At 36.0% G+C, this 13070-nt stretch overlaps 1 protein-coding gene across 2 annotated transcripts in view; it reads right to left on the reverse strand.

Moving 5' to 3' along the window:
- Positions 1-1050: 1050 nt before the first annotated feature.
- LOC110804797 (twinkle homolog protein, chloroplastic/mitochondrial) overlaps positions 1051-13070 on the reverse strand; it is a 49318-nt gene continuing 37298 nt past the window's right edge. For both annotated transcript variants that reach the window (XM_022010402.2, XM_056836803.1), the window contains exons 15-21: positions 10328-10389; positions 9699-9782; positions 9029-9160; positions 6260-6356; positions 6058-6192; positions 5902-5969; positions 1051-1782 (exon numbers count right to left, since the gene is read on the reverse strand). In XM_022010402.2, coding sequence (XP_021866094.1) covers positions 1749-1782; positions 5902-5969; positions 6058-6192; positions 6260-6356; positions 9029-9160; positions 9699-9782; positions 10328-10389 — 612 coding nt within the window. In that variant the 3' untranslated portion in view covers positions 1051-1748. The remainder of the gene's footprint in view (positions 1783-5901; positions 5970-6057; positions 6193-6259; positions 6357-9028; positions 9161-9698; positions 9783-10327; positions 10390-13070) is intronic.

The raw sequence follows: 13070 nt of genomic DNA on the forward strand, positions 1-13070 counted from the left end.
TACTTCCTCTGTTCTTTTTTAAATGACACAATTATTTAGGCATGTTTGCCAACGCATGATTTCAAACGTTAATATCTCTAGTTATGGATAAGAAAAAATTATAAAAAAGTTGATATTTAAAAAATATTTATTGAGACGAATCTAATAAACCCACACGAATATGTTTTTTCTTAAATATAATCACAAAATGAAATCAAATGAATTTGTGTGAATAGTGTTATAAACCCAATTGTGTCATGTAAATAAGAACGGAAGAAGTGTTTAACTAATCTAAATTAGTCTGATTTCTTATTTTTTCAAACAAAAGGTCTTGCGCGAACAAGGTGTACAATAAATTTATTGTACACCAAGATAACTTTAACCCTTTTTTTTATAACTTTAACCTAGTTTTGATTAACTTTTATATTAGTAAAAAAAAATTGATAGATAAATATTTTAAAGGGTTAAATGATTAATTTTATACATTATTACTGATTTTGAAGAAATAAGTTATACTAAAATGAAAAAATTTAACACTTAAAAATAGATAACTTTTACATATATAAGCTTAACTTTTAAGCATTATGACTTAATTTTTAAGCATTGTAAATAAGAATTTGTGTTTTTCAAATATATTCAAAGCAAAGAAGAGAAAATAGACATGGTCAAATGGTAGTGGATAAAGGGAAAAGGAAAGGGGAGGAATTAAAAGTTGGGTAAAAGAATATATAATAATCAATCACATAAAACCACATAACAAAGATGACCTATTATTAAACTGGTCATTTAGAGTTATTTGAGGAATGTCCCTTAGTTTTTTTTTCTTTTTCTTTTTGAGGATATGATCCCCATAGTTCTAATTTGTTTTATTTTTTTTTGGAAAACACCCCTAAATTTAGGATGGTACTAGAATAACTTATAGTTGGAATTATTAATGGAAGAACATAAATAATTTAGTCTATTCATATGCATTTTCCTTTAAAGTACAATATGAAGATATCAATATTTGATAGCATGAGATCTAGTAAATAATCATCCCATAATACTTTAAAGTAAAATAAACGAAATAAATTAAATAAAATCGACCTTGTAAACTGGCCTTAGCAAGAACTAAATTCGAAACGGAGGGTGAAGAGTACACTGCCAAATTGGTTTACAGAACGAGGTACAAGTGTACAATAGTCAATGTCTCAAATCAACAAATAAACAAATCATGTACATTTTGTATAGCTTTGTAAATATACTCTTCTATTGCTGCTTACAGAAAGAACAACCAGGTCCGATTTCAAATCTACATAACCATGCTGAAATTTCATATAGGCACCATTCCACACAGTGAAGTTCAAACTTCTACGCCGATAATAATCAATTCGTCGAAAATGCCACCAAAATTATGAACAGCTATGAATGGTTCATCACATTTACCAATCGGATAGGTCACTCTATAATACAAACAAACAAACAAACAAAGGTCTTTGAGCTACCATAAAAAGTTGAAGCTTCACAGCATCTTGACTCTCAAATCTGTTTTCTTTCTTTTGCTACTGCTAAATCCTAGAGCAAATGCTAATAATCAACTATATTTGCCTCCACTAGTGCAAACTTCAGTTTTTTTAGAAGCAACATCTATCAAAAAACACTTGTATACTGTACACCTCCAATACTCACTCCCTCCTTTGAGATTGCAGAAGAGACTTGAAGAATCAATGGAATTCCATGAGGCAATTGGACCATCTAACCTTAAGATGCCGTCTACCTTCCTAACGGAATTAGTTTTTCAGCTCCACAAATTCACCAGTTATCCTGCAAAAACAAGCAATGTCAATGATGCTATACGAATGTTAATCAGCTTAATAGTCCACAAAAACTAAACAAAATATTTTACACAGATGTATCTGGTATAGAATTTAGATTAAAATGTAGTTTTTCCTCAAATAGAAAATTGCATTCACTTTTCACCTTACAAAAAATGTTAACTGAGAGAAAAAAAAGTGGGCGATAGAAAGAAAAGACATGTAGGCTACGAGGATTTAGAATTTAACTTTCATCACTCAATCCAAAATCTAACAGTTATAATTTGAATCACTCATTTGATATATGGTAAAGTACTTATCCAGAAAAGCAAGTGCAACCTAATTCAGACATAAAATACAGTTTAAAAATTCTCCGTATATCTCATGAGTGTAGATTACCCACTCGTCATTTGCAAGCGAATTTTCACTCTATCAATCATCAAATATGACAATGGTAATACCTTAAGCTAGCTAATGACATTTCATCTCCAATGCTAGATAACTGAAAACTTAGACACATAAAGCGAGTAAATAACATACTACTTCATCATTTAAACCCTAAGGTCACAGAAGTGTGTGCTCACACTAAATTAATTAGTACTAACAGAAAATTCCTAATTTTAACACCACAAAATATGTTCAATGCAAACAGCCACTGGATGAAATTCGCTATAATCAATTTTTCAAAATTTTGTTTTAGTGAATCGTGTGTGAAGAAGAAATTCCAGAAATTGAAAAATAGTGCAACTATGGCTGAAGTAGTCTAATACCCTAAACCCTTCCTGAACCCCTTATATCCTTGCACTTCACTGTACCAAAAACATTTAAGCCAGTGATAAAACAAGCTGTATCATAGCTGAAACATAATAAGTTCCCCAAACAAAAATTGGACCTATGTATATGCTAGAAGCATGCCATTTAAGGAGAGACATAATCTCTTCTATCAACTTCTTAGCTTTCACAGTTTGAAAATACTCATTGATCAGCCGTGATTGGCACCCTGTGAACTTTGATAAGCCCCTCTCCGTCCATTTCCATATCATTAAAAAGGGGTGGATCACATTTCTTCCTGAGACTTTTGAACTAGAAGCTTCACATATTGTCCTTTCCAAATTCTTCATAGAATATAAGCTGAACCTTAAGACATATAAGCACGGCACTTTTTCCTATTGACCTTGTACCCTTGGGGACCACCTCATTTTGACTCTGATTTCTTGTGTACCAAAAGTAAATGTAATGCATCCAATCAAACTAACAACGTGACAAGCTTTGTAAGCAGCTATCTTCATCTTTAACACAATAACACCAGCCTGTTTCAACAATCCCCCTCGCAACTTTTTATTCATATTACAACTAGCAATTACTTTCACATTAACAGCTGTAAATTTTGCGATATATATACAACGTTAGCGCGCAACTGAACCACCTAATATAAATCTCATTGTGGGTGCCTGTCCAAGGAGATCCAAATGAAGCCACCTCACCCACTAAACACTTTGATTCGGCAAAGATACTACCAGTGCCACTACCACCACCCGCTCACCACCACCACCACGACTACTACTCCAAACCAATATGAACCTCCTATTTCCTAATAAAACAAAATTCAAAACCTCCTAATTCACCAAAAACTAACAAATGTAAGTCCAAAAGATGTATTTTGAGGTACAAACTACAAACTACAAACTAGTTAAGGTTGTTCCGATATCATGAATTACAATGACATAGCAGATCTTTTTAAATTTAATCAATTTGAGCTGTGATGGCCACGAAGCGCATCGTAATATCCGGGAGAGATACTGCTTCTGCGACATAGAGACTGTGGTCGCTATCACAATTTATTCATGGATTTAAATCTAATGGATTTACTCATGAAATAAATGACATAGTAGATTGTATTCTATGTATGCTTTTGGTAACTCAAATCTAATGTCGTCAATGCACTCCACTCTTGGATCCCCACTCCACATGACATCCCGCTGCGCAGATCCTTGACAACTAGGACACTCCAGCAAGGATGGACGCTTTCCACAAGAAGATCTCCTCTACTATCTCCGGGTCATACTGGCACTAAAGATCCTGCTTTAATGATCCTGCCCCTTTCCCTTCTTGCGCGGGCTTGCTTTGAAATTCTAGGTGGGCTTGTTATGCTTTTGCCATTCATTACCATCAGGTTGAGTTTCTATTCTGGCAAATTTTCGAGCTAGGTTTACGGGACCCCCTTATCCAGAAAGAGAGGTAATGACCTCATATCTTTCATCCGAGGCTGAGGATTTCATGTCTGGTATGACTTAACTGCCTATTCCTAAAGGTATGTAGTCGCTTAAGCGATGGAATACCTACTCCTGCAAAGTTTGATAGAGCATGGTAATGCAATTCACTTACTTGGAGCAAGTATGGTTGTTTACTTGCTTAGTGCTTGCATTATGGAAACCTACCCTTATTGTTAGCCTTCCTTTAATTAATGTGGCACTGAACCCAGGCAGAGATCTTCGGATCCTAACACCAGGCAGTCAATCGGACATTCGGATTACAAGATTGACTTTGTTTACTTTAATGAGTTTGCAGGCTCAGAAGAGATTTGAACTAAGGCTACCTCTTACTCCTAGCACTCCACTTCTTGGATTTACCTCTTCTCCTAGCATCTAGTTGTCTCTTCACATGCCTGGTCCACCAAAGCTGTGCTCTACTCCCTTTATAAAGAGGCAAACCAACATGTCTCATTTCACTTCAATCTTTATCCTATCTCTTTCTGCTATGACTAGACATCCAACAGAACATCTTTGTCTTTGTGACGGTTAAATTGCATACATCAATTGTTCGATTAGCAAAAGTTAAACGTCATAAAGAAGAGCAAACACATTTGATATAATGCACCCTTAAATTGAGGGGTAATTTCTTCTTACAGGGGACTCCTAAAGCACGCTTCTATTCATTCATCCAATATTGATATGATAATTGCGTTCCACGATCTCACCATTGCATTGGATGATAAAAACAAAACATTATAACAATCCTTCCTGGATATAGCACCACCATACCCCTTACATCTAACTAAGAGGCTTCCTTGCATCCCTGACATACATGGTTTTAAAAAATCATTCACGCCCTCTCTAGTATCATCCACCTAGACCATGTCATCTGTGATGAAAAGTTGAACACACACCAGAACACTGCCCTTGAATTGTGTTCGTGAGCTCATTATATAACTATCGCGAATAGAAATGGACTCACTTGGTATACTGTCCCAAAATAAATATGTTATGCGTCCCTGCCTCACTTCCTCCTACTTATGTTGGCTCTTTTACACTTCCTCCATTATCTTTTAATTGCAACATTTTACCTTTTGCACTATTACCATGCCTCACTTTAACCAGCCTTTTTTGTTAATATATACAAACAAATGTTATTACGTAAAAGATTGTTGGATTAGTTCTAACATATATATCAATTTTCATAGTTTTTACTGAAGATATTAATGGACAAAGTTGTGCGTATATTGCAGTTAATAGAGGATGGAGGAAGTGCAAGTTTTGAATAATTCGAATAAAGACCATATACGTCTCCTTGGTCTCCTAGTCCCTCCACAAAACTTTCCACTAGGTAGCGGCTCAAATGGCTTTCAACATGAGCAAATATCATATAGATATTGTAAATATCTTTGTTCATATCTGTTAGACGGCTTCCAGGATATTATCCTAGGGATGCAGCATAAATTTGTTGATCATACAAGGGTCATCAGTCTATCCTCCTCACACAAACAGTAATACCACATCCCTAAAATTTATAAGCACTTACTGCATGCCTCAATGACCTACATCTCATCCCATAAGTACGATGTTAACTTAAAACAAACACCTCAAAGAAGCACAAATATAACTCTCAGAGTCCCAATTTACCATAAAAGTTCAAGCTATATATGGCTACTAAGTCAGCCAGCACTTGCAATGATCACATTCCACCATCGCATTGCTCTCCTTTTTCTCATGGACTTCACTTACTGCTGTTCATTCTTCCTGTCTCCACTTTTTATTTGGGAACAAAGTATGTTCTCTGTCCTGAACCCCTTATGCAGTTGCATCCAAAAGGGGACAAGAAAAACAATAATACTAAACGCGATAGTAAGTACCTGTTATAGGTCAAGTAAGTATCACCAATTGTACCAGCAACCTTATTCCGTACCTTCCTTACACAGATCTGCAGAAAATGAGACAGAAGTCGAGCTTTAGTGATAAAGGGATTAGAGAGAGGATATATTTTTAAAAATGTGGAAAGAATTTGTTGCCTGCACTCTATCAAGTGGGCCCGCCTCTGGATCCCTGTTACGATGAATTACGATCCCATTGTCGCATTTGTTAATGAAATGTGCACTACCACTGATGTCGTAAAGGCCAGGAGCGTCACCGACCCAGTTGTGCAGCTGTTAGAGGCACGGGAATCAGAATATATTCTGGAGAGCAAGAAAGCAGTGATTTCTCTCCACTCACCTGTCTAGGATGAGCAACAAACCAAACATGGCAACAGTGGTGTTGAGCAAATCGTTTGACCATTGTAAGCATCTGGCTAACGTACTCTGTTTCTGTCCTGTTGAATACATAAATTTATTCAGATCTATAGAATTCACAAATAGGTTTAACTTCAGTAGAAATAGACAAACATGTTTCATAAAAAATTTGACAACCACCGCAAGGAAGCATCTCGAAAGTTCCGAAATCTCACATGACTTGTCTGCAACCTAATCAGAAGAAATATACAGTCCCAATCTCACCAGCATCAATGACAACCTATCGAAGATCCCACCAAACCATCACTTTAAAGAGAGACCTATGCAGGCATGAAAGAATCAGGTCATGTACAGTCTCCTATTAATGGTCCAATAAGAACCAGGGTGCAAGCCATAACCCCCCCCCCCCCCCCCCCCCCCCCCCGCCAGACAAGTCATGTGAGCAGGAAATCTTGAATGGGTGACCAGATTTCACTTTTCATTAATCTTGAATTATTTCACAGAACTATAGATCTTTTTATTCATATACCCAGCCCCCAGACTTTCTGCTATTTTTTTCAATTTTCAATCTCATCATAAGATGAGTAGGATGTACAATTTTGAGCAGGAAATCAAAGTGGAGATTGGAGAGTGGAGACTGGGTACAGGTAAAAGACACCTGGGGACTGAGAGACTAGAGAGAAGCTCAAATATCAGTTTGGAAAGGAGCAATAAAGGAGGCTGATTGAGAGAGGAAACTGAGTTTAATATAGTACAATACAATTGAGTAGAAGAGGTTAATATACATGAGGGTCGAAATTAATTGATATTCCTAATCTTGATAGCTGAACTTCTAAGGAGTGTAAGAATAGGGACCTCCATACAAAGTAAGCAGCAAAGCTTGGAACCTTGGAATATACAGAAATTATATAAATATTAAAGTCAAAGAGAAATTAAATTGGGTAAAAGGAGTTAGTGATTTATCTTTAAGGATCCTTGAGCCTACATTAACATCAACCAAAAACTTCTTTTTTTATTCCATTGTCCAACCAATAATGTTCATTTCAATTGTTAACCTCACTTGTAACATTTGTTTCCGACAATGAGGAAATTCTCCAAGGCTTCCTTAATTCTGCTGTCAACAAAACAGCAAGGTAAGATTCAGAACTAGGGCAAAAATTAAATGCCTAAGAAGCGTTAGCAAACACGTTCTGCTGGAATTCTCTAAAATGTTGCTCTCTTTGAGAAAGTTTCAGCTCAGAAAGGGAATTCAAAACCTGTAATGTACTTTTCTTCGGATTTTAATTCATTCCTATTGGGATAAGGGTTGCTAGTCATAAGTATAGCTTTAGCTCGCATGTTTTGGTTCTTACTCACCCATGTTGTCGATTACAGATCACAAATTCTATTTGACCTATAAACACTTTTAAAAATTTCCAGGCGGCGGTAGCTCAATAACTCCAATTGCCTTTGCCAAGGTAGGCAACCAAACATCTTTGTCTGAGAACAAAAAATATTCTAGCTCAAACATATTTGGTGGATGAATATTTAATAATATTGTTTTATTTGTCATTTTAGTTTGTCCCGCAAGGATTGCTCCATTCTTATTTTGGTAATGGGTCTCCAACATTTATTCCACTTGTATACTCACTAAATGTGTAAAAAGACAAAGGTACCCTCGTCCACTTCCAAAATTTTTGCCTAAATTTTAATAAAGTGAAAGTTAAGAGGATGGAGCAAACATTTAGGACAGAAGGGGTATTCAGGAAAAGTTCAAAAACTACAATCAGCAGAATGGGGTAATCTTTCCAAATAGAGACACAGTATTCAAGATTACACTAGCCACATACATGGAGAAAATTCTCGCGAGCTTACCTTTTCAAAGGAATACCAATAGCTATCCTTCCAGACTCATGAAACAACATGGTTCTGGATTATGTTACCTGGACTTGGACAGAAATATTGGATACGGGTGCCGATCCGAGTGTCTGATAAGTCAATGCCAAAATTTTAGGACTCAGGGACTCTGCCTGAGTTTCAGACAGGGATACTGCAGACGAGGCAATTAATATACTGCCTTCGTTCCTTAGATATCGCACCATTTGGTGTTTTACCCTATTTACACTAGACTTTTGGTCATCTTTTGAGATTCATACGTAAAGAAACATTGTAGTCACGTGGGGTCTTGTAAGATTCGTATCGGAAAAAAATTCTAATCATACATAATTCGAGATATTAAAAGTCAAAGTCATGTTTGGAGAGCGTAAAGTCAACCATGGTGCAATATTTAAGGAATGAAGGAAGTATAGTTAATTTTTAATTTTTTAAGCTAATGAAATCTGAAAATATTTTTGGATAACCAAGTATAAGAAAATAAATAGTTTATCTTTTTTCTGTCAAATTAATAAAACAGAGATGTTTACGGGGAAGAATGAAATAAACTGTTCAGATTCCACTTTAAATAATAAAAAACTAAATGTTGAGAATAATAGGTGGGATTTGTTTTTGTATGAGTTTACATTTCGACTAGTCTCATACTCTTTCCCCAATTACTTTACACAAAGTAGACTAATAGTACATCTCTGTTTTTTGACTTCTTTTTTTATCAAGTTCTCTCTTTCCGATCGCAACTCTGACCCAACCTCCCAACCCAATCAAAAGCTAACTCCTACATCTCAATATCCGGTGAGATAGCATAAAGTGGTACTGCATTAAGTGATGATCATACTATACAAATACAATTTTTGTATGACATTCAAAATAAGAACCTCACATGCTGTGATGACGCTGATGGTCAAGTTCGTTATACGGATCAATGACAAGGCCACGCACACCATTCCTCAAAACCGCAGCTTTTGCAAGATCAAGAACCCATTTGATGTTGGGAAGGCTATCATTTTCACACCTGGATAACAATCAATAAGTTACAAAGACACAAGATAGTAGCTGCAAATATGTCGATACCATAAAACCACCAAGGGTATTATCTAAACCAAAAACAAAGAAAATAATTAAACCAGCCTGACATCCTTTATTTTTAGGGGTTAGGTTGCTACATGGCATCAAGAAACTTTGTACAACGTAAACAAAACTATTGGCGTTTGGGCGCTACGGTACTGCCCATCGTCATGTTTAAGTACAGATAGGTCATCCGAAGAGCCTAATTCGAGGCATACCAACATAGACCATTTACCTCCTTCCAATTCTAAAATATTGCCAAACAGGTAGTTTAGAACTGGGTGAAAAAAAAACAAATCAATTTATGGAGGTAGCATACATTAAGAATGAAGCACAAAATAACACAATTGATTGCAAGAACTTGCAAATCTCACCGTGAATCACATTTGATACTATGCAGTTACCACCCTCATTAAAGAAAAGCACGGGCAGGTGGGACTACTACATCAGACCTGATTAGTTGGAGGCAGATATTGAAACCGTACCGTATAAGATGGAATGTATTATCTAGCCATTTCTTTCCTTCCTCTAAGTCCTCTCTTGTCATCCGCTCAAGAGAAGCAGCATACCTGCAGCCAATAAGCTTAAAAGATAAGAATCCAGAGAGACTGAGGAGAACAGAGCGAGTCAGAAAAAGGATTTAGTGACCCAAAGAATCTTGTAACTGAATGAAATGAATCTCACCCTTTGACTCTTTGAGTTTTCTAAATACACCAGACTTATGTCAACATCGTTAGACACACACATGTTTTTTAGATATGCGCAGAGCACCCAATAATCCTTGGTTAAACAGATCCCGTTGTGGTGCAAATACTCAGTCATGTTATCACATAAGTTGAAAAAATATTACTGCCAGTTTCACTTGCATTCATTGCCACGAAGATTCTCGGGTCAATCAAAGTACAATGCACAAAAATAGTTGGCTCAAGCTCTACTTATTTTTAAATTCACACAATTTTATATTAGCATGTGGAGCAAAGATTAAGTAGAGACTAGAGAGCACAACCTTATACACTAACTTTATATTAGTCCAATGATGACTGCGTAAAATCTTTAAAAACATACTTTGCATGGAAGTACTTAAATATTAAGAACTAATATAGTTGAAAATTACCTAACATCAAAAAATGGTTTCTTTATGCGCTTCTCCAAAAGTTTTCTTGCGTGCTCACGAACCTAAATCAAAACCAATCACACAGAAGCATATAACAGGACAATAAGATGACAAACATATCAGTCAAAATCTACATTTTCTAACCAAAGCAAGACATAGATACAAAAAATTTCAATCGAAACTTAAGGTTAAATGCAAACATAAATGGAAACTTAGAATATTACATGTGACTAAATGAGTGTCTAAATATTGTATACTAGTCCAGTAAAATTATCAGTAATACCTGTGAACAAAGCCCTACGAACAAAGGGGAAGCAAAGCAAACTACTTTATCCTGAGAAAGAATTCCCCTTGAAATAAAATGAACGTATAATATAATATGAAAACGTTTTGAGGTTGTAGACAAAAAATGATGAATCAGATTGTAGCATTACAGCTGTTGCCAATGCATAACAGCCCACAAAGAGGAACCAGTGGCTTCTTCTTGATCATGGTTGGCTAGTACTACAACTGTTTCCACATGGTAGGACCTAATTCATACCACATTAATCTATCTTAATTTTTTATCATTACTCTCTAGCTGTACAAAGTTATCACGGAGACTAGTTTATGAGATTCCAATTTTCCATAGCCAGGGAGGGGGGACAGCAGGAAGGGGGTGGGGCAGTGGCTGCTGGCAGTGAGGAGGAGAACAGGAGGGAAAAGGTCTTTCTTTAAAACATTTTCTTTAATTTCATAGATATGATAATATTTCTGTTTAGGCACTTTTACAAGCATTTTAAAATTTTCTGCCACTTTTGGCATCCCTCTGTTCCTTTGCTCAGGGAGTGTGGAATAAGGTTTTGAATCTGTTCACATATCTACACTTACTGTCACCTCATCAATCGTAGTATCTTTTAAGCAAGGAAGTTTTGAACAAAACTCGAGATTGAACTGTTAACATTAGATATTCACGTTCATGCCAAAACAGAACTCTTGATCCACATTTTTTCCCTTCTAATTGACAAATATAATTAGACATTCAACGCCTCCTGAGATGGAATTTCATATGCCTATCATGAATTCATAAAAGGGTGGAAACCTTATTACTCCAAAACCCCTACCTTCTCTAAACCGTATTTGAGCTAGATGATGTTCTTCCAGAACGCTCATCGTTTTGTTGGCAGTCATGAACAAACTACTTTAGCTTCATACCCATATTCGATTTGAGGATCTTATAGTAGGTAAAAATGATAAGCATTTGTAAGGTATATTTTTCCGATTAGGCTTCACATGCAGGGGTAAGTTGGCAAAGATTTTATCGCTGGGAGGGTAATGACAGATCCATAGTCATGCTTGAAAAGGTTGCTGGTACAAAGAAGATAATATTGGTGGTCTAGTGATCTGTTTGTGGCACCTATAAGTAATATCCAAAGGGAATTTGTGCGCCATGAATGGCAATAAATCTACGAGAAGGGACTGTAGCCATTTGAGACTGGCAGATTTGAAGTGCAGTGGGCGCAATAAGATCAAGGGATTTGGTGGTGCACTTGTAAAGAAAGAAAACAATAGACTTTTTTTGGCAAAGATTAAAGACTTGAGTTTTTAATGTCCTTAGCCCTCAATTGATCTATTTTGTATGGATTACACTTCCTTGTCTCTACATTCCTTGGCACTTTATTGTCCAATAGCCAGTGATCGGAAAGCATGAAACCTCATGTTATCGTGCTCCCTAAGTTTCTCTGCAGACACATTTTCTACATTGTATGTTCTTTCCTAATGGATGAGATAATTTAAGATCCATGAAAAGTTTGTTCTGTTTGATCAGGCCTCAGGGTATATGGTAATGCTTGATCTCATACATTTATGACTTATGGTAGAGAAAGGATAACATAGCACGGTAGTTGAAGTCATAAGTGGAAGCAAATACAAAGAAGGTTTAGGAGCTTGATACTAAAGCAGAGGTCTATGTAAGTGACAAGACATAATGTTAATCAGATAGAAGAAATATGTGCCAATCACGCTCAAGTCAAAGATGAAACCAGAAAAACATAAATTAGCATTAAATGAAAGCAAAGGAAAACAACTCTATTGGGATCTTAAAGTCCTCACTAAGTTCACTCTACCAATTTGTTATAGACAAATGTTTCGAAAGAACGACAAAGACAACTGGGATTAATGCTGGCAAAAGCTAATCCAACCCGAACCCAGCCCAATAATAAAGGGTTGGGTACTTGGGTCAAGATTCTCAACCCGTTTAATTAAATGGTTCAACCCAACCCAACCCGTTTAATTAATTGCGTTGGGTCAGGTTGAAATTTACAACCCGAAAGTAACCCGCCTGACCCATATAACTAAACGGATCAGTCAACCCTCTCAACCGCATAAAAATTTAACTTTACGTCTTTTTAGCTTTTTACAAATTATAAATATGAAAAACTTAAACTAACGCATAACAGCCGCAAGTACTTGTTTTTCCCTCTCAATATCTATCTTCTCTGCCTCATCTCAATAATTATCAACCTAAATTTATTCTCTATGTATGTATTCTTTACATGAAAAAGTAAAGTATCGGATCTATGATCGATCATTTCCTAAATAACTGTGAAGGAAGACAAGAAAAAAAATTAAATAATGAGTCACTTCGTAGCCTATGAGTGACGCCTCTTCTTAGACTTGGATGGCCTATTTTACTCACATAACTTTACTTCATCCATTTATTAAAAAAATTATTGCTATATTATTTAACCAACTTTTAAGTTCA

The sequence above is a fragment of the Spinacia oleracea genome, chromosome 2 (assembly GCF_020520425.1).
Source record: "Spinacia oleracea cultivar Varoflay chromosome 2, BTI_SOV_V1, whole genome shotgun sequence".
Classification (NCBI taxonomy): Eukaryota; Viridiplantae; Streptophyta; class Magnoliopsida; order Caryophyllales; family Amaranthaceae; genus Spinacia; species Spinacia oleracea.